The 20919-nt window shown below is 50.4% G+C and overlaps 2 protein-coding genes across 14 annotated transcripts in view; both read right to left on the bottom strand.

Moving 5' to 3' along the window:
• Bmp1 (bone morphogenetic protein 1) overlaps window positions 1–16836 on the bottom strand; it is a 44256-nt gene extending 27420 nt beyond the window's left edge. For 5 of the 13 annotated variants that reach the window (XR_015638177.1, XR_015638179.1, XR_015638178.1 and 2 more), the window contains exons 1-8: window positions 16452–16836; window positions 8348–8461; window positions 5348–5512; window positions 5058–5175; window positions 4604–4782; window positions 4082–4187; window positions 2025–2149; window positions 1382–1497 (exon numbers count right to left, since the gene is read on the bottom strand). Coding sequence is in view for 3 of the 13 variants with exons in the window: in NM_031323.1 (NP_112613.1) it covers window positions 1382–1497; window positions 2025–2149; window positions 4082–4187; window positions 4604–4782; window positions 5058–5175; window positions 5348–5512; window positions 8348–8461; window positions 16452–16617 (1089 nt within the window). In the remaining 10 variants the exon portion in view is untranslated. Of the gene's footprint in view, window positions 1–1381; window positions 1498–2024; window positions 2150–4081; window positions 4188–4603; window positions 4820–5057; window positions 5176–5347; window positions 5513–8347; window positions 8462–16451 lie in introns of all 13 variants that reach the window. The other 8 variants (XR_015638182.1, XR_015638184.1, XR_015638183.1 and 5 more) reach the window with 3 other exon arrangements.
• A 691-nt stretch (window positions 16837–17527) lies between these two features.
• On the bottom strand, window positions 17528–20470 carry Sftpc (surfactant protein C). Its single transcript, NM_017342.2, is given in 6 exon segments — window positions 17528–17703; window positions 17922–18078; window positions 18418–18528; window positions 18749–18874; window positions 19129–19287; window positions 20418–20470. Coding segments are annotated over 5 exon segments (585 nt in total). The 5' UTR covers window positions 20460–20470; the 3' UTR covers window positions 17528–17703; window positions 17922–17931.
• Between the last annotated feature and the right edge of the window lie 449 nt (window positions 20471–20919).

The raw sequence follows: 20919 nt of genomic DNA on the forward strand, positions 1-20919 counted from the left end.
AACCCTCTTTGCAGGAGGTGTCACAAGGCTCCATGAAAACAATGTAACACTAAATTAAACACCACAATCCAGTTATGGAAAGGAATGTCGCAGCTCACTCTTGGGAACAATAAAAATATGAAGGACACAGAAGGTCCAGGGTTGACCGAGAAATCTAGACTTCGTGTGACAAGGTCTTGCCTGGGCCTAAGAAGTCATGGGAGGGGCTAGAGAGCTGTCGATGCTCTTACAGAGGACTGGAGTTTGGTTCCCAGCACCTTTATGAGACAGTTCACAACTGCCTTTAACTTCAGCTCCAGGAGGATCTGATGTCTCTGCCCTCCTTGGGCACCTGCACTCGCACACATATACCTTATGCTCCTCCACATACAAATAATAAAATTTTAAAAGAAAGAAGAAGGGCCTTCCTGCATTGGGAGAAATCAGGAGGTGAGTTCCAAGGAACTGCTCTTGAGAAGCCCTGAGAGTTTTCAGGGATAGATAGGCACTCCCATTTTCTCTGAGACTCTGTAATATTAAGAGTTGGAGAGAACAGAACAGAATAGTAAGAGGGGTACCAAGCCCTCATAAGCTCGAATAAAGCTAGTCAATTGTGCAGCGGGAGATTGCACTAGGTAAGCTCATGGGTCCCTCGTGCACTTGATGTCTGCTCTGGTCACCTGACTGAGCAGCAGGCAAGGAAGGGCCTGAAGGTCCCAGAACAGCAGGAAAAAGGGGTAAAGCTAGCCACAACCGGAAGCATCTTGCTGGAGGCATTTGCTTTGTTCTTAGCTGTTCTTAGGACCACAGCTTGTGAGGATTGAGAAGGGCCCTTTGGGAATCCCTGAGTCAAGTTCTGACTATACAGAGGAGAAAGCCAAAGGCTGGGGCTGAGTGGTTCACCCAAGTCCACCCAAGGCATCCCAGAAAAGGCTGGGCTTGAACCCAGCCCTAGGAAGGGTTTACATCCTACCCTGTCCTTGTTAACTGTATGACCTGGGTGAATTACTTAATTAATCTTCCTGTAACTCAGTTTCTTCCTCTGTGAAATGAAGACCCAGGGTGGCCATGAAAACAAAGAGGAGCCATGTGTCGAGCGCTTTAAAAAGCACTCAAGGAGAGCTGGACAATCCCAATAGAACTCCATGGTAACCAAACATAGCAGCTCTATCTTCGGATTAGCCCCGATGGACAGCTCGGCCCGAGGAGGAGGGAGGCAGAGCATGGCTCCATTTGGTGGGAACCCTCCTCCTTACATACTTGATGCATTTACGCCAATGACCAGGTAGGTCGCCCTTCTGCCAGAAGTTCCCTGGGCTGGGCCTCCTGGGGGTGATGCTATCCCATGGCTGGGGTCCTAACAGAGGAAGGGAGACTCAGACAGGTGGTCAATCACAATTACCTTCTCCCCCGGTGTGACAGAGATACGCCATACACAGTGCATGTGGGCAGAGTAGCCATTGGGATACTCAGGGGAGGAGAAGTTGCCAGTGCTGTCTTGGAGGGTCTCACCACAGGCTGTCAAGGGAAAAAAAAATGTGACTGAGCTGCTGACTGCAGGTGCCAGACCCCAGGGCCCACCCTGATCCTTGGAGCCCTTAGGGGAGACAAGAGTGGCTGAAGAAAGGTGCTCTGTCCCTTTAAAAGGTACCCCTCCTCCTTATATATAAGCATAAACCATCCTACTTCCCTGGTCTAGTGCTGCCAGGGTAACCAGATGCCCCGTTGCCATGGAAACATGGATTCCAGAGTTGAGGTCAAACATTTGGTGGGCCTCACCTCCTCCTCACTGTCCAGCGGAGAGGCTAGTTGCTCCCACTTGTTGCCCCTACTATTCCTCATTCTTTTAGGCCCTTCCTAACACCTACCAGCCTAGCCTCAGGTTGGTCCTTAACCAAAACACTGTCCTTCCGTATTGTCCCTCCTTCCCAACCCATCTCGGAGACTTACAGCTGTTACTATCCACAGGTTCCTGGGCCCTGACCTCTGTCTTCCTTGGACCCTACCTTCCATCCCTCCTGCTCTGTCCCTTTCCCTGCTCCAACCTGGGCATTTGTAGAGCTTCCGGGCCTGAGCGATGTCCCCCTTGCTGAGTCGGGTCCTTTGGCCAATGGAAGGCTTCACCCCATTCACCTCATACTTGGGAACAATGGTGTCCAGGAAGATGCCCCTGAGAAGGACATGAGGACATGAGTCTGCCGGAAGGTGGATGAAGAAGGAGGGTGGTGTGCTCATCTACAGCCACAGGGCATGACTCTGCCAGGGCCCAGACATTCCTCAGCAAGGTCAGGGAAGGGCGGAGATGTCTCACCCTGTCATTAAGCTGCCCACTGACCAGCAGCCACCCTGTTCCGTGGCAGCTATACCACAGGAGCTGGAGGGAGCCCCAGAAATGCTCTGAAAGTCCAGGGACCCGGATCCTTCTGCTCAGACTGACTTCAAGCCACAGCCCTAGGACAGCTTCGAGTTCCTATCTGTCATCTGCGACACCACCCAGCTGCCACCTCCAGACCTCAAATCCAGTCCCGGTCGACTTCTCTCCTGACTTCCCAGGGTCAACTCATTACCCTCTGACATGGCAGTGACTGGAGTAAGGCCAAAGGGTAACTAACTGCAGCTTCCACAGTGGCCAGCCAGCTCCTAGGGCACAGTGTCCCTCTTTCCCAATTCCTTCCTGCTAATCTCTGTCTTTCCATTTGGGAGGGGCAGAACAAAGAGGAGATGGCAGTTCTCCCCTCCCCAGGGTCCCTGACTCACATCCAGCTGGGGAGGACCCGGCAGGGGGTGTGAGTATGATGGGAAATGGAAAGAGGGTCTGTGGGGGTGGAGGGCTAAATGACTTCACTACCCCACCCCTCCCCCACCTCTGTCTCCATTCCCAGATCCTGAGCTGTAAGAGTGGGTCAAGAGGAGGTTAGAGAGGAAGGGGTTGGGCCACCACCCAGACAGAGACATGGGTGCAGGAAGGCCAGTCCAGGAAGGGGTGTGAGGAGGGGTGGGGACATTCCTCCCAGTCCTACAGGAGGGTCTCCTCCCATGGAGCCATGGTTAAAGAGGTATCTTGTGAACTGGCAATGGGGACCAGTCTAGGGCAAAAGTCAAGCTTTGTGCAAATTAGCCAGTCACAAAATAGACCAAGCTGGTCCTGCTCTGTGACCTCTGCTGAAGCAAGACAATCAAACGTTCAAGGTCTGCAGGTTAGTGAGACAGCGCAATGGTCAAGACACCAGAACCCACATTGTGGAAGGAGAGAAACAGCTCCTGCATTTGTCCTGTGACCACCACAGGTGCGATGTGGCGTGTATGTGCACATGCATACACAAATATAAATGTGTGAGAGGAAAAGAAATAATTTTATATTCAAATCCTGTCAGGGCTACATGGTGAACTCAAGGCCAGTCTGGGTAAGTTAGTAAAACCCTCTTTCAAAAAATAAAAATTAGATGGCTGGAGAGATGGCTCAGCAGTTAAGAGCACTGATACCCACATAGCATCTCACAACTGTCTGTAATTCCAGTTCCAGGAAATCTGACAGACAGACATGCAGGTAAAACACCAATGCATATAAAATAAATTTTAAAAAGTTTAAAAAATAAAAATTAATGGGACTAGGCATATAAGACAGGGGACAGACAGCACTTGCCTGGTGTCATGAGGCCCTGGGTTCATCTCTAATACTACAGAACAAAACAAGGCAAAGAGGACAGACAGCTAGAGGTATTCCCCTATGGGTGCTACCGGAAAAATAAACTGCCATGGTGGCTGATGAGGAACGAGCCTGGCTCCTTGGCGTTGGCATACTTTGGAGACCCCACAGAGCAGGACCTGAGAACTGAGGTGTTTAGTCTTCTAGACCACAAACCCTAACATTGCACAGCAATGGGCTAGACCATGCCTGCCTGCTTTGTACTAATGGGAGAGACTACTAAGGCAAACACAGCCTCCAGCCCTTTGTTTGGGGGCTGCAGACACCCAGAAGGCTGTCCTGGTCTTTGGTGCCAGCTAGGGAAGGGCAGAACACAGAAAAGAGGAAGTCTGCAAGGAAATGGCTTCCAGAAGGTAGGCATGGGTTTCCCTGGGCAAGGCTCAGACCATTTCTCACCTGGAGAACGTGTTCCGGGCATAGTGCATGATACTGTCAAAGTCATAGGTCTCTCCCAAGGACTCGACTTCCTGAACTTCCATCTTCAAGAAGTTATACTCCTGCCCTGCAAAGACCGTGAGAAGAGTGGGGGTGGGGCCGAGGGAGTGGTCAGTGTCCTCCCTGTACCTGTGCCTCTCTGAAGGTGAAAGGGAAGCAGAGGGGAAAGGGGACAGGACTTATATAGAGGAGTCCTTCCCAGCAGAAAAGACTGGAGAGCTTGCGGAAGGGAGGGTTGGGAGACCACTAATAAAGAGGAAGGACAGAGATTTGCAGGGCCATGATGGAGAAGAACAGAACTAGCAAAGGGCGGGAGATGGAGGGCAGATAAGCCTGTGGGGGATATCCAGTGACAAGCTGACTGCAGTCCAGCTTCTCACTAGAAGAGCTGGCTTCTGGTTACTCAACCTGACTCCCATGTGTCAAACCCTTAAGCAGCTCCAGAAGCCCTAGGATGGGATCCAGACCCTGGGGTGTGTGTACCTGGCTGTATGTTCTCCCGTACAATAGAGACATGGCGGTCCCGGTCGGGCCGCGTGTGCTCGTGCCAGAAGCCAATGACATGGCCCAGCTCATGGACCACGATGCCAAACTTGTCACAGTTCTTGCCGATGGAGATGGCCTGGGGGCCCCCACCTCGGCGACCCACGTAGGAGCAGCACCTGGAGGGCGGGGCCAGCTCAGGGGGGTGGTCCCGAGCTGGGGGAGTGCATCCACTCAGGGGCCGGGCCAGGCTGCTGGGGGCTTATGCAGGGGTGCAGATGGCCCTGGGTACTCAATGCGCAGGCTTTATGCCAGGGTCTGAGCCATGTCAATGGGAGATGCCCATAGCAGGGAAAGGGGATGGATGGCCCAGCTGAGGGCAACAAGAGTGCCTAGGGCAGAACCTGACTGGGGATCACCACCAAGGGTATAGCGCCCAGGGGTCCCTGCTCACCCGCAGGGTCGGTAGGTGAATACAATATAGCTGTCCTCATCTGTGCGCTCCAAGAAGGTGACACAGGTATGCTTCTCCCAGTGTCTCATGGCCTGCCGGAAGACTGCCCTCTGGCTGCCTGTGAAGGGAAAAGTCGACTGTCATACTGTCAAGCGAGTTGGGGTTGGGGCCACTTTCACCCACTGATACAGTGTTACAGCCAATCTGCAAGCCTGGCTGGGGGGCTGCGGACTGGCTAAAGGCAACAAGGCCAAGGTCAGGTGTAGGCTCATTCTCAGCGGTACACTCACCAGTGAAATTCCCTCCGATGACAAATGGGATGACCCCATCGGGCCACACTCGCTCTGGTCTGGATGTCGCTGCCCGCCTGCTCCGAGGCCTGCTTCTCCATCTGCCTCTGCTTCCCCTCTGCGGCTGCCCACTCGTGCTCTGTCTACCCAGGGCAGAAGAGTTCCCTGGAGTGGAAAGAGGAAAGAGTCAGTGGTAGCAAGTGAATGGCCAGGAAGAGGAGGAGACACTGAATAACCGTACCCATTATTTGTAGGTTCTGGATTCACAAATCTGCCTACTTTGCTAAAAATTTATTTGCTACTTTCAAATCAATACTGTCAGGGTTTTGAGATTATCCATGGATATGTACAGGGAGGAGGGAGGGGGGTTGGATGATCCAATCAATGTGTGCACAAGCCAAGGTCAAACAAAGTATTCTGCCTGCCTGTTTCTTTTAGGTGAACTGAGTTATTTACAGTGGTTTCTAAGCAAAGTGCCCATGTGCTGTCTTGTGTTCCCAAAGCAAGAAAGCTGGGCTCATAGTGATACAAGCCTGTTATCCAGCTCCTAAGAAGGTGCAGTATAAGGATTGAGTTCAAAGCCAGCCTGAGTTCTACACTCAGTTTAAAGCCATCCTGGGCAACTGAGAGCCCCCCTATCTCAAAATAAAAAAGTAGAGGGGGTTGGGGATTTAGCTCAGTGGTAGAGCGCTTGCCTAGCAAGCACAAAGCCCTGGGTTCGGTTCCCAGCTCCGGAAAAAAAAAAAAAAAGTAGAAATGGAACTGGGCATGTACCTCAGTGGTAAATGCTTGCCTGGCATGCACAAGGCCCCAAGTTCAATCTCCATTACTACACACACACACACACACACACACTACACACTACACACACACACACACACACACACACACACACACACACAAACACACCTTCACCAAAAACTGGGATAAACCTTCCTAAGAAATGCCCACATTAGATATATTTGCTTGGGCTGAAGCCAATGCCGCTAGCCACAAGCTCAGTATTAATGAACTAACTTTATATCAAATAAGGTGTCTTTAAATGAAACACACATAAAAGTGGTCATATGTGATCAATTTACAGAAAATGTGACTGAAGGCTGGTGGGAGCTTACATTTCTCCTAGGAGCAATGACTCAGTATCTGCTAATTCATTCTTCATGGTGTCTACATGAAACAACTGTAAAGTTCTGCAAGAGCTGTGAGGCTATGTTCTAAGTATCTGGAGCTGCCACGGACGGTGGGAACGGGCTAGGACACTCATTTCCCAGGAACTGTGGGCACCCAAGGGATCTGAAGTTTGGACAAAAGCTATGTGCTTTCTCAGGGCTTCTGGACCTGGATTCCCACATGACACTGAAGCTCCCTGGCACAGGGGCAAGCGTCACTGTCTGTATCTGAATGTAGAGGAGACTAAGGACAAAGTTTTGCCCCAGATCACCTGGTGGACTGGCTGCATGCCCTGGTAAGACTCTCCCCTGTGCCTTTTCCATTAATCTCCACTGAAGTCCTGTAAACTTCTTTAGTCAATAAGACCGATTGATGCCAACCGCCCTGCTGGGTAGTTGGCTTAAAATCCCTAAATTGCTCACACCAGGATCGTCCCTCCTGCTACACAAGGAAGGTGGCCTGGCCCACCCACCTGTGCCCAGAACTGAACCTCAGTAGGAACCCCTTGTTTGAGCAATGGGAGAGCTCCCTGTGGACCATGATCCAGCACCATCCAGGTTGGGAGAAGCCAATCCACCATTGTCTTTCCCCATCACCAATGCCATATAGGTTGGTAGGTGCTTGAACACGAGAGAGCAAAGAGCTTTGATCCCAGCTTTGGGACATAAGTCCTTTCTGTGTGGCATGGAAAGATACCAACCGTACATGTAGAACAAAAGAACACTGTAAGTAAAGGTAAAAAGTTGAGTCTTGGGGTCAATTTGGGACGTTGAAGAAGCTCAGGAGGATGGCTCCAGAGAATACATAGATGCTTGCACACTGGGACCAGGAGACCCAGGACCAGGGCTATAATATTGGCCATTAGCATCATGGATTGGGAGACAAAGGTTTAGATTCTAGTTCCAGCCCTGCCTGCCACCTACACATTGTATGTGATACTGGGTAAATCACTTTACCTTTGTGAGGCTTAGTCTCTGCTTCTGGAAAACATGAGCAGTCCTGACACTTATTACTTGTCTTGGCTGGAGTTTTTGTCAAGTTGATACAAGCTAAGGTCATCTGGGAAGAACTCTTGAGAAAATGTCCCAATAAGACTGGCCTTATAGGTAGGTAAGTCTGCCAGGTATGGGCCCACTTATTGTGGGTGGTGCCACCCCTGGGAAGATGGTCTTGAGTGTATAAGAAAACAAACTGAGGGGGGAGGGCGGCAATGGTGGGAGGGTTGGGAGGGGAACACCCATAAGGAAGGGGAGGGGGGAGGGGGATGTTTGCCCGGAAACCGGGAAAGGGAATAACACTCGAAATGTATATAAGAAATACTCAAGTTAATAAAAAAAAAAAAAAAAAAAAGAAAACAAACTGAGCAAGTCAGGAGGAATAAGACAGTAAGCAACATCCCTCCATGGTTTCTGCTTCTATTCCTGTCTCGGGTTTCTGCCTTTGTTCCTGTTCTACCTCCTCTAGGTGATCCTGTATCCTGAGAGGTGTAAGACGATGTAAGTCCTTTTCCTCCCCAAGTTGCTTTTCCTCATAGCAAAATCACACCCTAACGATGACACTCGTGGAGGTGATTGGAGGCAGTCAAGTAGAATAATACTTTTGAAAGCATTTTGTAAGCTATATGTCAGAAAAACACTGCTTTTTGACTCCAGTGGGTGTCAACATTTATTTCTCTTCTGGGAGAAAGATAAATAGATCCCAAAGGAAGGCAAGCCTCTGTGTTGGGTTCAAGTTCATGGCCTCTGTCCTGGGAGGGCCTGGCCGGAAATGGAGGGGGTGTGGGTTCTGAAACATCTCTGGAACACGAAAAGCCAGCCTATCACAGTGTACCTGCAGCTTTGATGGACGACCTCTGGGCTGTTTGTTGTCTGAGAACTGCAGCCTGCTGCACCCGGAAGGCCCTCAAGTCCTCCTCATCCAGGGCAATGTCCCCAAGAAAGGCAGCTGGAGAAAAAAGAAGCGGGAGACTGAGTTAATCCTCTTACCTGGGCTGCATTCATTGTAGTTTCAGCCCTAACCCTACAGCAGTTCTGATTCTCCAGTACCACATGAGAAAGACACAGAACAGCAGATCAGCTTCGAGAATCTCCTTATAGCTTCCTTGCCTTTTACTTCAAATCCCAGCAATGGTGAAGTGTTATGACACTCGCTTGTAACCAGAGCTATTCAGGCAGCAGCAGAGGAATCACTCAGATCTGGGGTTTGGAGGCAACCCTGAGTAATGTAGCAAGACTTACCCTATTGCTTAAACAGTGAAATGGCTCTGTGAGCAAAAGCGCTTACCTCCAAACCTGATGACCTGAGGAAAGAGAGAACCAACTCCTGCAAAGTATCCTCTGATCTACAACACACACACACACACACACACACACACACACACACACACACACACACACGCATTTATGCATGGTGGGAGGAGAGAAAGGGAGTAAATAAAAAACGTTAATAAATAGTTCCACGAAGACGCGATTGTGTCACCTTTCCCATCTTCAGCAATTAGTACCTATTATGGGCCAGTATTAAGTCAGAGACTAGCAACAGAAGAGGCCCTAGCCTGTTGGTGCTAATCTTTACAATACAAAGTTCATACAAATAATGACTCAGAGAATTCTACAGAGAGACAAGTGCTCTGGCGGTGAGATACTTTGAAGCAAAGTGTGTGTGTGTGTGTGTGTGTGTGTGTGTGTGTGTGTGTGTGTGTGTGTATGTGTGTGTGTGCATGCAAATGTTCCCACCATGATCTGCTACTTATAAGAGACTCCAGAACCATATTCTCTGCTATCGTGGACTGGAAACTCAGGAACCGTGAGCCAAAATAAACCTCCTCTGAGTCAGTCAGTCCTCTCCAGTGTTTTGTGACAGTGTTAGAAAGATGAGTAACTAGCTGCCTATTTGTGAGCCTGTGCCAAGTAAGTGGTATCACATAGTAAATACCATTTCAACCAAATCAGGGAAGTATGGACTATTGTAAGATGTCTCATATGCTTGCCCATCCCAATTACACTTGGCATGGGTTGGGCAAATCTAGGGGGCCAAGACTTAACTCCAAGAATTCTAGCTAACAGGGAAAGGTGTAACTGTTGCCCCCCAAACAACCTAAATTTCTGGGTCCTCCCTCTGGAAAGACCCAGGGGTAGGACAACCCCACCACCATGCCCACCACGGGCCTGGGAAGAGAAGCTTCTGGAGAGATGGATTAAGCAGCCTATCTTCTTTCGGAGAAGTCTAGGGCACGAGGAAGCAGAGATCTAGCACTGCCTGCTTTGGAAGGAGCCCAGATGTAAGCTTCACACTGGGCTGGGCTGGGCTAGGGGAGGTGGGAGGCCAAGCTGGAGATGGAAGCACAGCTGCTTCCCTGCAGCCGTGCGACATTTGCTTCTCATCCCCGCAGAGTCAGCATTACACAAATTGTTTTAACCTTGAGGCCTTACACACGGGTTCCTCCTCCCCAGTTGGCCCCACTGGGTGGATACATATACATTTACTTTATCACACACTTAGTCAGACACAGATGGGTAATGTCCCTATGGGCATATGGTGACATCCTATGCCGTCTGTGCAGAGCCACTGAGGTCAGAGACTCCACCCCTGCACATGTGAGCAGCACTCAGCATTGGAGTTTGGGTAGAAAGAACATATCGAATGAATGAATGAATGAATGAATGAATGAATGAAAGAAATCATGCCAGCTTTCCTCTGGTCTGCAAATACATGTGCAGAGATACACACTTACTCAAACACAGATCAACCGGATGTAGCAGTGACCTCAGCAGTCAGTCATCAGGCCAATCTTTCACTTAACAATCTAGGAAACTGAGGCCCAAAAGCAAACTGGCTTAAGTTAGACTATCCTAAGTTTCTGGAAGGATTGATTTATATTCAGGCTTCACTATTTCTAGTTTGGTGGATTTACTCAAGCTCATTACCTCTCCAGAACCAATATTGTAAATATGTATATACAAAAATAGACACTCAGACACACACACACACACACACACACACACACACACACACACACACAATACACACAGTCACAGAGTTCTTAAAAAATACAGATACAAGCTCCAACACACACAAGCCAGTGGTGGCAAGCTTTGAACTCATTAAAGCCAGTAATAGTAGTAAGAATGACACCTTATGTAAATGTCTGTTGAAATTTACCCAGTGCCTTCCAGTTCACAAACTGTTCACTCATTAATGAGTCCATTTAATCCTGGCCCACCCACAACATGCCCAGTAAGCCATTCGGCACCCTTAGGAGTGTCCCATTACAAACATTTGGAGATATAACCTTAAAGCTAGATGCCGCCCCACTTCCTTGACTTCAGAGATCAGGACCCTGGGGCCAAAGAGGAAGGTGCATGTCCAAGATCACCAGCTGGTAACTAGTCAAGAGTCTCTTTTGGTGCTTGGGAAAGCGTTCACGACCCTTCATGACCCAGGTCTTAGTAACTGATGTGACAGAGTTAGAAGAAACCTCTCGGTTGCATGCAAAAGGGGATGTGGTGGGTTCTTATGTGACAATATCACAGGACCACCTCACACAGCTGTATACTTTGTACTTTTGCACAAACGTGGCACCTCCAAGCTTTTACACGAACATCCATGGGCATCACCAAACACAGTTGTCTCCCTACAGTGTCACTTCCAGGACCCCTACAGATGGCATAGAATTTTGACATGCTCAAGTCCACATATAAAGTGGCATTGTGTTTGCATAGGACCCACCCATGCCCCTCCTATGTTCCCTCCCTTTTTTCTTCTTTTTCTTTTTTGAGGCAGGGTTTTATGTGGCCCACTCCGACTTCAAACTTCCTATGTAGCCAGAGATGACCCGGAGATTCTGATCCTCCGGCCTCTGTTCCCAAAAGCTAGGTCTACTACAGACATGAACCTCACCACACCTGCTCAAACCCAGAGTTATGTGCATGCTAGGCAAGCGTGCTACCAAATATCCTCACCCCTCCTATATACTTTAGATCATTTCTCAATGGCTTATACTGCTTAATACAGTGTAAGTGCCAAGTAGCTATTGTACTGCATTTCTTAGGCAATAATGAAAAAGTCTATAGATGTTCTGTTCAGACCAACTTGACACCTTACAGAAGGCAGTTGAGCCCATGCTGGACTATGAGCAAAGAGCGAGTCTTTGGAAGGTGACACTAGTCTTTGAATCTGGTTTGGCTCCCACTAGCTGACATTCATGTGAACTTTTTGAAACCTCTAGTTTTCTCCAATCTAAAAGAAGACGTACGGTATAATCCTAAGATTACGTCAAGGAATAAGGGTGTATATATGAAGCACCTAGCACCAAGCCCAGAGCACAGAAAGCAACTGCTGAACATCCAGTTCACTGTGCTCACCACATCAATCCTGGAGACCCAGTCAGCTCCAGACTTTGCCTAGACATACTGGGTCTCTTGCACTCACTCCCCATCTGAACAAATCTACAGAACCATGTTGGCCTATGAGTCCAGGCAGTGTGGGACCAAGGCAGGGCAAGTAGAAGGAACAGGGTTGGCTACAGAGCTCAGCTGGATGCCCTGTGGTGGAGATGTCATGGCTGAAGAATGCATGGGAACAGAATGGGGGTAGGGTGGGGTGGGAGGGGAGCTGATGGCCAGGAATTGGGCTGACAGCTGGTCCTTCTGGGATCCTAACCTTAGGAAGCTAGACAATCTAGATGCAAGAGAGTTCGGGATGCTTTCCTGGCCCAAAGGAAGCCCTAGGGTCAAGGTCAGGGTCAAAGTAGCAACTGTTTTCAACATAGGATTAGAAGTTTTGGGGTTGGGGATTTAGCTCAGCGGTAGGGCGCTTGCCTAGCAAGCGCAAGGCCCTGGGTTCGGTCCCCAGCTCCGGAAAAAAAGAAAAGAAAAAAAAAAAGAAGTTTTTGTTTTGCTGTCTGGCTGTTAACCAGGCAGGAAACACTTGAGGCTCTGTAGCCAGGCCCAGTATTGGATGGGAAAGATCACAGAGACACACATATCAATGTTTATGTGGACCTAGAGAGCAATCTTTGTCCCTCAGATCACCTTCTGGACTCCAAAGTCCCCTCCCCTTGGCATGGCCAGGCCTCTCACCTCCTGAGTGGAGCCTGGTTGGTGTGATGGAGCTTCAAGGCCATGTATGTAGGGCAGGCATGTATTCTCAACGGATGCAGACTTGTAGCCAAGGGAGGAAGCACTTAGGGCCCCAGACTCCACAAATAGATTCATTCCCTCATCCACTTACACACCGGTGAGCATCTGTGCCTGTGCTCACACAGGGCCCAACACACGCAGGTGAATAGACCTGCTATGAAGTAGAGACTCACATACAAATACATACAACTAATTCCCTGTGCAGGTTCCAAGGTGTTCTTACATATAAGAAAAAAAGAACAAAAGCATTTCCTCAAAGAAAAGGGACTCCTAGGAGTGGACAGAGGCACACACATGTCAGGAGGAAGCAAGAGCAACTAAGTCCCCATATTATACCTCCTGAGAAGGTGGCCTGCTTCCCACCACCACCAGTGTTTTTCCTAAATCGCTGGAGAAATGGAAGTCATAAGAGTTCCTTCTACAGCCATCAGTGGTGGTGCATGCCTTAATCCCAACATTCAAGAAGCAGAGACAGATCTCTGTGAGTTGCAGGCCAACACTGTCTACAAAGCAAGTTCCAGGCCAGCCACAGCTACGCAGTGAGATCCTGTCTCAAAACAAAAGAAGAATCCCTTCTTCCTGAGGCTTCTAACTGGTCCCTCTCCATTAGGGCCCATAGAGATGTGTTTTCTGCCACCCTTGGGGCACCTTAAAGTGAGGGTGACTCAGACAAGGAACAGGGTCTTAGGTGAGTGAAGTGACTCACTCAGGATGTCTGGAAGAGGGAATGTGGTCTGGTGAGAGATCAGATAATGTGCTTCCTCTGAATTCCATACCTGGTCCACAAAGTCCCGGGGGTGAGGATGGTAAGAGGGGCCTATAAGTACAGTCCACCTCTCCTTCTGCAGACAAACTGGCTGTCACCTGATGTGTCAGTGGTAAGACATTAGGCTGGGAATCTCTGACATCCTCTTCCATGGTATTCAACGTAAGAAACCAGAGTTTCCAGTAAATAACCTGAGAGCAGGCTTGGTAGAATCAGCCTTAAGCACGCCAACACCCCAGGTTGGCTTCAGGCCCAAAAGTTCAGGACCTTTCCCAGGACATCAAGGGTCTTAATTTTTGTCCTTACTTTAACAGCAGCCATAAGTGGATGTGGTGGCTCACCCCTATAATCTTAGCATGTGGGAGGCTACGGGCAGAGGATGATGGGTTCAAGGCCAATTTGGTGAGACCCCATCTACAAAAGTAAATAAATAAATCTAATGCAAACAGTCACTAAAGAGATAATTTCAGATGATGAGGCCTGGCTATGTTTAGAATAAACTGCGAGGTCCCGTTTGAGCTGGGAGAATCAGAGTTTTCAGTGCTAGTTCTCTGTGTGGGAAGAGGAAGCCAGAGGGTGCAGAAGAGGCAGTGGAGGAGGAAGGAGGAGGAAGAAGGGGTGTACCAGCCCCTTCCAAAGTAGGCAGAGACAGACACTTGCCACAAACACTCCTAGCACTTGCTGTCAAAGCTATGGAGAGGCCAAGAAGCAAATCAAAGCAGGAAGAAGCAGCAGCACAAAGAGAGTTGGTGGGCCTGTGGCTGGAAGGAACAGCAATATATATATATATATATATATATATATATATATATATATATATATATATATATATATATCTCAGACCAGTTTCCTTCAGGGGTGATCCACAGGACATAGGCATCAGTCACACCCAAAAAGAAGGCCTGATCTGACCCTGAAGCTTGGCCCTGTCAGGCTCTAGGACCTCTCAGCCACCTCAGGCCTGGCTGAGCTCCCCACCAGCCTCACTTCACCCTGGTAGAGAACTTTCTCCAGAGCCCTTGTTTGAAGCTCCAACTCAGCCAGCCCCACCCTAACATGAAATCTGAGACTGGGGATGGAGCCCTGAGCCTTTGGTTATTCCCAAAAATCACATTTTCAACATGAGCATAGCTCCCTACCCATTCTTTGAGGCTGTGCTCCTTCCTGTTCCTGTGCCTCCACAAAATCTTCACTCTGCAAACCTTCCCAGATCCCTTCAATCACTTTGCTCTGCCCTCCCCATTACTAGAAACTAAGAGGCGATGAGAGAACCCTATTCTTCCTGGCTTATGCTGTGTAACACTAGTGTGCTCTTGGACACTTGCTTAGAATGTGATCCCTTTAAGAACAGAGATCTGTCTGGCAACTCTCTGCACCTCCCACAACACCAAACCCAGCCTGAGACATCTCAAGAAATGTGCATCACTGAATAGATAAGAGACACAGAAGAGGGCCAGGGAGATGTTAGCTTTTCCTAAAATCCAAGTCCATGCCCTCTCAAAGACATTAACCAGGAGCTGGAGGCACAGAGCACAGGGAATAGACATTTATATCATGCTTACTATATCTTAATAATAAGCGAATTATATATGGTCTAGATTTAGCCCTCACCACCAGCTAGTTCACTAATGAGAAAACTGGAGTTCAGAGACTGTGCTCACGAGTCCTTCAGATCCCATGCCCTGTTCATTCTTCTTCCTGCCCTCCTATCACAAACACTGAGATGGAGACTTTAAGGTCCCGATTTGACTACAGCCCACCAGGCATGGAAGAGGAAGAACTGAGGGGTTTGGCTTGTCCTGGCCAGAGTAAAATGGTCCCTATCCTACCTAAGGGTGGATGGAGCAACATGAGTCCCCGATCAGGCCCCCTGTGCCCCCTGTGCTCAAGATAGTAGCTGCCTGTCCCAAGACTTTGTGTCCATTCCTTGTGTTCCAGTTTCTGGCTCTAACTCTTCACAGACAGGCTGAAGTCAGAAGTGGGAAGTCGAGGAAAAGTTGTGACATCTTTGTCCCCAGTGTGTTCCAGGCAGCCTGCTCAGGAACATCAATTAGGTCAATGGCCTGAGTGTCTGGTCATCTGGTCCACAGCAGGAGGGTTCTCATGAACAAAGATCTCACACACACACACACACACACACACACACACACACACACACACACAAAGAGCCCTGACCTTGACTAATTAGCCTCAGGTGTCTGCGGGGGAGAGAGCTGATGTAGAATATCCGAGTTCTCTTTGTGAGGCTCATTTGCTATCCCAACTTGGCTCTGGCAGAGCTCTCCTGGCACACAAAGGCACAGGTAGGTCCCCCTGCATCCCACCCCCCACATGACTTCCCCGATGATTTCCCTGACTTTGACAGCTGTCTCTTGAGTGCTCAGAGAGCTGCGGCTGCTGGCTAGATTCATAGACTTGCCTATGAAGGATATTCCATAGAACCTCCGGAAAAACTTTCTCCTTCTACTGGGCTGAGTAACTGGGAAATCTATCCCTTTGGAACTGCAGGCCTTCTGGGCATCAAACCAGACAGATGCGCGGCACTATGGCAAACAGACAAGCAGGAAAACACCAGTATTCCACAAAACAGGAGGGATAGGGGAGAAGGGACACACACACACACACACACACACACACACACACACACACACACACACACAGAGTTTGGCCCGTAAAGTTTCCCCGTGGAGAAAAAGCCTCCTTGCCAGCGGGATTCGCTGGGACCTAGGGAGGTTTCCCCAGGAATCCTCTACGAAGGCAAACGGCAGCCGCAGCAGTTTCCACAAACAGCAGCAAAACTTCAGTCCTAAAAGTCCCCCAAACTTCCCCCTCCCTTTCTCCCTCGGTCTTTTGTTCCCCCACTGCATTGCCAACCAAGCAGCTCCCAGCTTCCCACACTGGACTGTCCTCCCCCAACCCCAACTCCAACTCCAACCCCAACCCCAACCCCTGCCCGGCCCGCAGCCTCGATCCCAGCCTGCCCACGCCCGGCCTCCGTGCGCCCCCGGGGGAGTCGGGAGTCGCTCACCCGCCTTGCAGGGGTCTTTGTAGTTGAGGAGCTCCGGGGCGTCCTCCTCGCCCAGGTCGTAGGTGTAGTCGGCCAAGTCCAGCGGCCGGCCGGCGCGCGGGAGCAGCAGCAGTAGCAGCAGTGGCAGCGACAGCAGCGGCAGCGGCGGGCGGGCCACGCCGGGCATGCTGGCGGGCAGCGGTGGCGGTCGCGCCCGGACGCGGGAGCGGGGCGACCGGGAAGGGAGCGCTGAAGGCGAAGGGGAGGCGCTCTCCCCCCGAGGCCACCTCTTCCCGTCCCGTTTCCTGTCTCCCGCCCCCCCCACCCGGCTCGACCCGGCTCACTCCGGCTCTGGGCTCCGGCGTCCCCTCGCCCTCCTCTCGGTCGCTCCCTTTCTTTTCTCGCCGCCCTCCCACTCCCCACCCCACCCCCCCCTTTTAGGGAAATGAGCTCGCTGGAGGGCGGGTTTTCGCCCAGCTCAGCCCCCCTCGGGGCCGGGACCGTGCTCGGCCGACCGGGAAGCACGCCAGCCGGGCGGGGAGGATAAGAGTAGCACCGCCCGCCCCGGAGGGGGATCCGCTGCCTGGGGCCGGGGCCCGGGCCGGGGAGGGGGCGCGGGCCAGGGATGCCCGAGGCACCGCTCCGCGAGGGGCCCCCTAGAGGCCGCTGTCCTGCACCCGGCGGAGTGCCTCCGGGCACGGGACACGCTGTCAGGTCGGTTCCTTCCTCTTAGACCCTGGATCAGCGATCGTTCTCTCAGCCAGAGACTCCAGAGTCTCTCTTAGACCTCAGCTCTCTCGCTTCTCGCTTCTCGCTGTCTCTCTGTCTAGCTGTCTCCCCGCCTGTCTCTGCCACTGTTCTTCCCAGCGGACACACCGCTGGAGGGCGCCTAACACCCGTGTATGGCACCCAGGTCCGGTCCCCGTCCCCGCCTTTTGCTCTGTTCCTTACTACCTGGGGTAGGGCCAAACCCCCATCAGTCTAAGAAAGGATGTGGCAAAGCGCCTCAACTTTCCAAACCCTCTTCTTTCCAGGATGGCTCCCCCTGCTAGAAGCCGAACTGAGAAAATGTGGAAGAAAAATAAGTGCCACTCTTTGTTTTTCAATAGGGCTGCTTTATTCTTTTGTAGTAGGATCCCCGAGGCTGTAGGAGACACCTTTGCTCCACAGGTTTCCACCCTCTTCTGTAGAGTATGGACAGGAGCAGCTTCCTGCTTATCTGCCAAAGACCCTTTGCGGAGGGTCTTTCCTGTCCCGCAGCGGTTTCTGCACCCTGTGACACATAGAACTGATGCTTATCACGTGAGGGAGGGGAACTAAGGAAGCAACCCGCTTGGGTCCGATGTGGGATTTGTCTGGGAGCCTTCCATCTTCGAGCTCCCTGAGACCGCTGACTTCAAGAGATCAGATCCCTAGTAGGTCCCCTGACAAAGCAGGCAGCCCAAGCCCTCCCAGTGTTGCTCAGGCATCCCGAAAGGTACTGTTGCTCACCTGAGGGGTGCTAGATATAGTACAGTGGTAGCTCTCCACACAAGGTGCTCACAGCAAGGCCCAGGAAAGCCAGGTCTCGCCCAGAAGAATCAGAATCGGATCCAGCACTGTGCCCTTCTTCCTGGCCCAACTTAGAGGTGGGTGTGGAGGACTTGGCCTGGAAAGAGCACTTGCTTTCAGTGTCACCTGCATTAGTGCAGGACACTAAACTGATAAGGCAAATTCAGGAGGGTCAGTTTTCCTCACTAATTCGGAGAGGGACTGGGTTGGAAACAGAAGCCTGTAGGGGATGTATGTCTGAGCTCAGCCAAGGCCAGCAATTTAGCAGGTCACCTGAGAGGTGGTAGGGAAGATGGGACACAGGCCCATGTAGAGAGAAGAACATGTCTGGTCCAGGAGCATCAATACTACACAGGGTGGACTAGTCATTCTTTAAAATGTCCCTCTACTCAGCCCTTGGAGGGAGACAGTTCTCTCTCTTCCCTCACACACCCACCTGGAAGTTCTTGAATTTTCTAGCCAAAGCCTCAAGACTAGGGATGCTCTCTGGAGCCATCTTCATGATGTAGCAGTAGGTTCCTGGAGCTGGCTTATAGGCAGTCAGGAGCTAGGCATGTAACACTGGAGGTCATTTATGATGTCCCCTTGCCTCGCCTACTCCCCAACCCTGGTTCTCAGCCAACTAACTCCCTGTAGATTGTTCATGGGGGACACATTTAAATCAAGCCTCTGAGATGTGGCAGGCAGGCACAGAATGGGGAGAGCTCTGGAAATGCTACAACTGGGCAGTTCCCGTAAAGTCCTGGTGGTCCCTCAGGTGTCCTCACCCGCTGGTAGTCATATAGAACGATGCCAGTGGAGCCAATAGAGAAGGTAGCGATGGTGTCTGTGTGTTCACTCAGGGCGAGGCGTTTCTGAGTTTCCGGTGCTCCTCCGATGCTCATCTCAAGGACCTAGGGGAAGGGTGTTAGAATGTGGTCTGACATTTCTCTTTCTTCCTTCAGCCTTTTGGTGCCCATATCTACTCAGAATCCTCTATTCAAATGCAATTCCTTCTTCCCTGAGATCTCAGGAAGGCTAAACATAACTTTCCTGCGTTGGAACAGCTGGTGGTGGTTACACTAGGCCAGGGCCTAGGGGAGAGAATCTATGCTGGATGGCCACCTCATCTCCGCTTGTGTCACCAGATATGCTCTTGTCTGCTCACCATCTCAGTATGTTTCTGACTCATGTGAAGGCCCATGAGCAGAGCCCCTACAATCACCACGACGACAAGGACTACCACCACAACCACGATGAGAAGGCGTTTGAGATGCACGGGGCAGCAGGGAATGCGAAACTGGCTCCTGGGACCTGTCGAGTAATCCTGGGAGAGCAAGGAAAGCAGAGAGACAAATGGGTGGGTGCAAGGATGACTCTTCTCTCCCTGTACAAGCGGGACACCCTCTTATGCCCCTTTAGGCTTTGAGTGTGCAAGGAAGGGCTGGGAAGATCAGAGAAGGTTTTTGGGGAGGAAGGCTTTGGGGAAGGTGTCTGGACTCTAACAAAAGCCATAGATACTTAGAAAGTTAGAAGCAAACTCTATGTTTGGAATAATCCAAGAGAGCCAGTTACCAATCTCTTGTTCTGTTTTCCCAACACGCCTGGCCGCCCAGACATAGGCAGAGTTTTTGTTCCCTCAAAGGATCCAGGTATTGCCATCTCCATGCCTTTATATCCCCTTTGTCCCTTCCCAATTCAGTCCATGTGCCATCTTCATATTTTTTACATTTACTTATTTAGTATGTGTGCCTGTTCATGTGCATGTGTAGTGTGAGTGTGCATGTGTTTGTGCATGTGTGTGGTATGCATGAGGGTGCATGTGTGTATGGTATGTGTGTGTATAAGTCAGAAACAAGTTTCATCTCCTTTCACCAAGGGAATTCTAGAGATTAAGCTCAAGCTGCCACATCTGGTAGCAAGCACCACTACCTACTGAGCCATCCTTTTCTTAAAACCATATATCTATGACCCAGGTTGCTTTTCAACTCCTTATTTATCTAAGGATAACCCTGAATGATTATCTTGCTTACACTTCCAAACTGTGTGCACCTCCATGCCTGGATTATGTAGAACGAGACTGAACTCAGGTCTCCATGCTTACGAGGCTCTCTAACCATTGGTCCACATTCTGGCCTCATGTCATTTGCTCTGTGATGCTCCCTATAGCCTCCCAATTACTTGGTGGCACTATCAATGTTCTTCACAGTCCTTTCTATTGATCCCTCTATGGCTCTCAACACCTTTATTCAGGAATTCATGGCTGTCATGCCTGCCTCTGCCAAGGACTTAGTGATCATGGTATCTCTGTCCTAGCAGCCCACCCGTAAGCTAGTTGAGTATATGAGTCTAGAAAAAGAAAAAAGCCTAGTGGGGGATGGACAGGCAAATCCAATATACTATGTGTGTACAATTGTACACACACACACACACACACACACACACACACACACTCACCGGTGGGCTCTCCATCAGTACCTCTTTGCTACCCATGTCCATTTTGTAAGGTCTCTCTCTCCTCTCCTCATCTCTCTGGTGTGACCAGTGTCTTATATATATCATCAGAGAGAGAGAGAGAGAGAGAGAGAGAGAGAGAGAGAGAGAGAGAGGACAGAGGTGAAGGACTGGGTCTCCTGTCTGCCAGCCAAGTCCTTGGCTTTGAAGCTTGTTTGTTCCTGGCTTTTCAGAGCCTAGGCCCTGATAAGCCAGCTGCAAGAGCCCCCAAGGGCCCTTGGCCTAGGCACATGAATCCTCTTGGCCACAAGGAGAGCAAACCTGGATGAGGTAAGCAAACTCACCCTCAGGCCACATGCTCCTCTCACCGTGGGTGTCTTTCTGGCATGTCTGCCTTTCTTGCTGGCACCTGCCCCTGCAGCCCTGTGGCTTCTCTTCTTCTCACAGGCCAAACTGTTCTGGTGGCAGCCAAGAATCCGGCCATCCCTTTTCACAAGATAACCTC

The sequence above is a fragment of the Rattus norvegicus genome, chromosome 15, assembly GCF_021556685.1.
Source record: "Rattus norvegicus strain SHRSP/BbbUtx chromosome 15, alternate assembly SHRSP_T2T, whole genome shotgun sequence".
Taxonomy (NCBI): domain Eukaryota; kingdom Metazoa; phylum Chordata; class Mammalia; order Rodentia; family Muridae; genus Rattus; species Rattus norvegicus.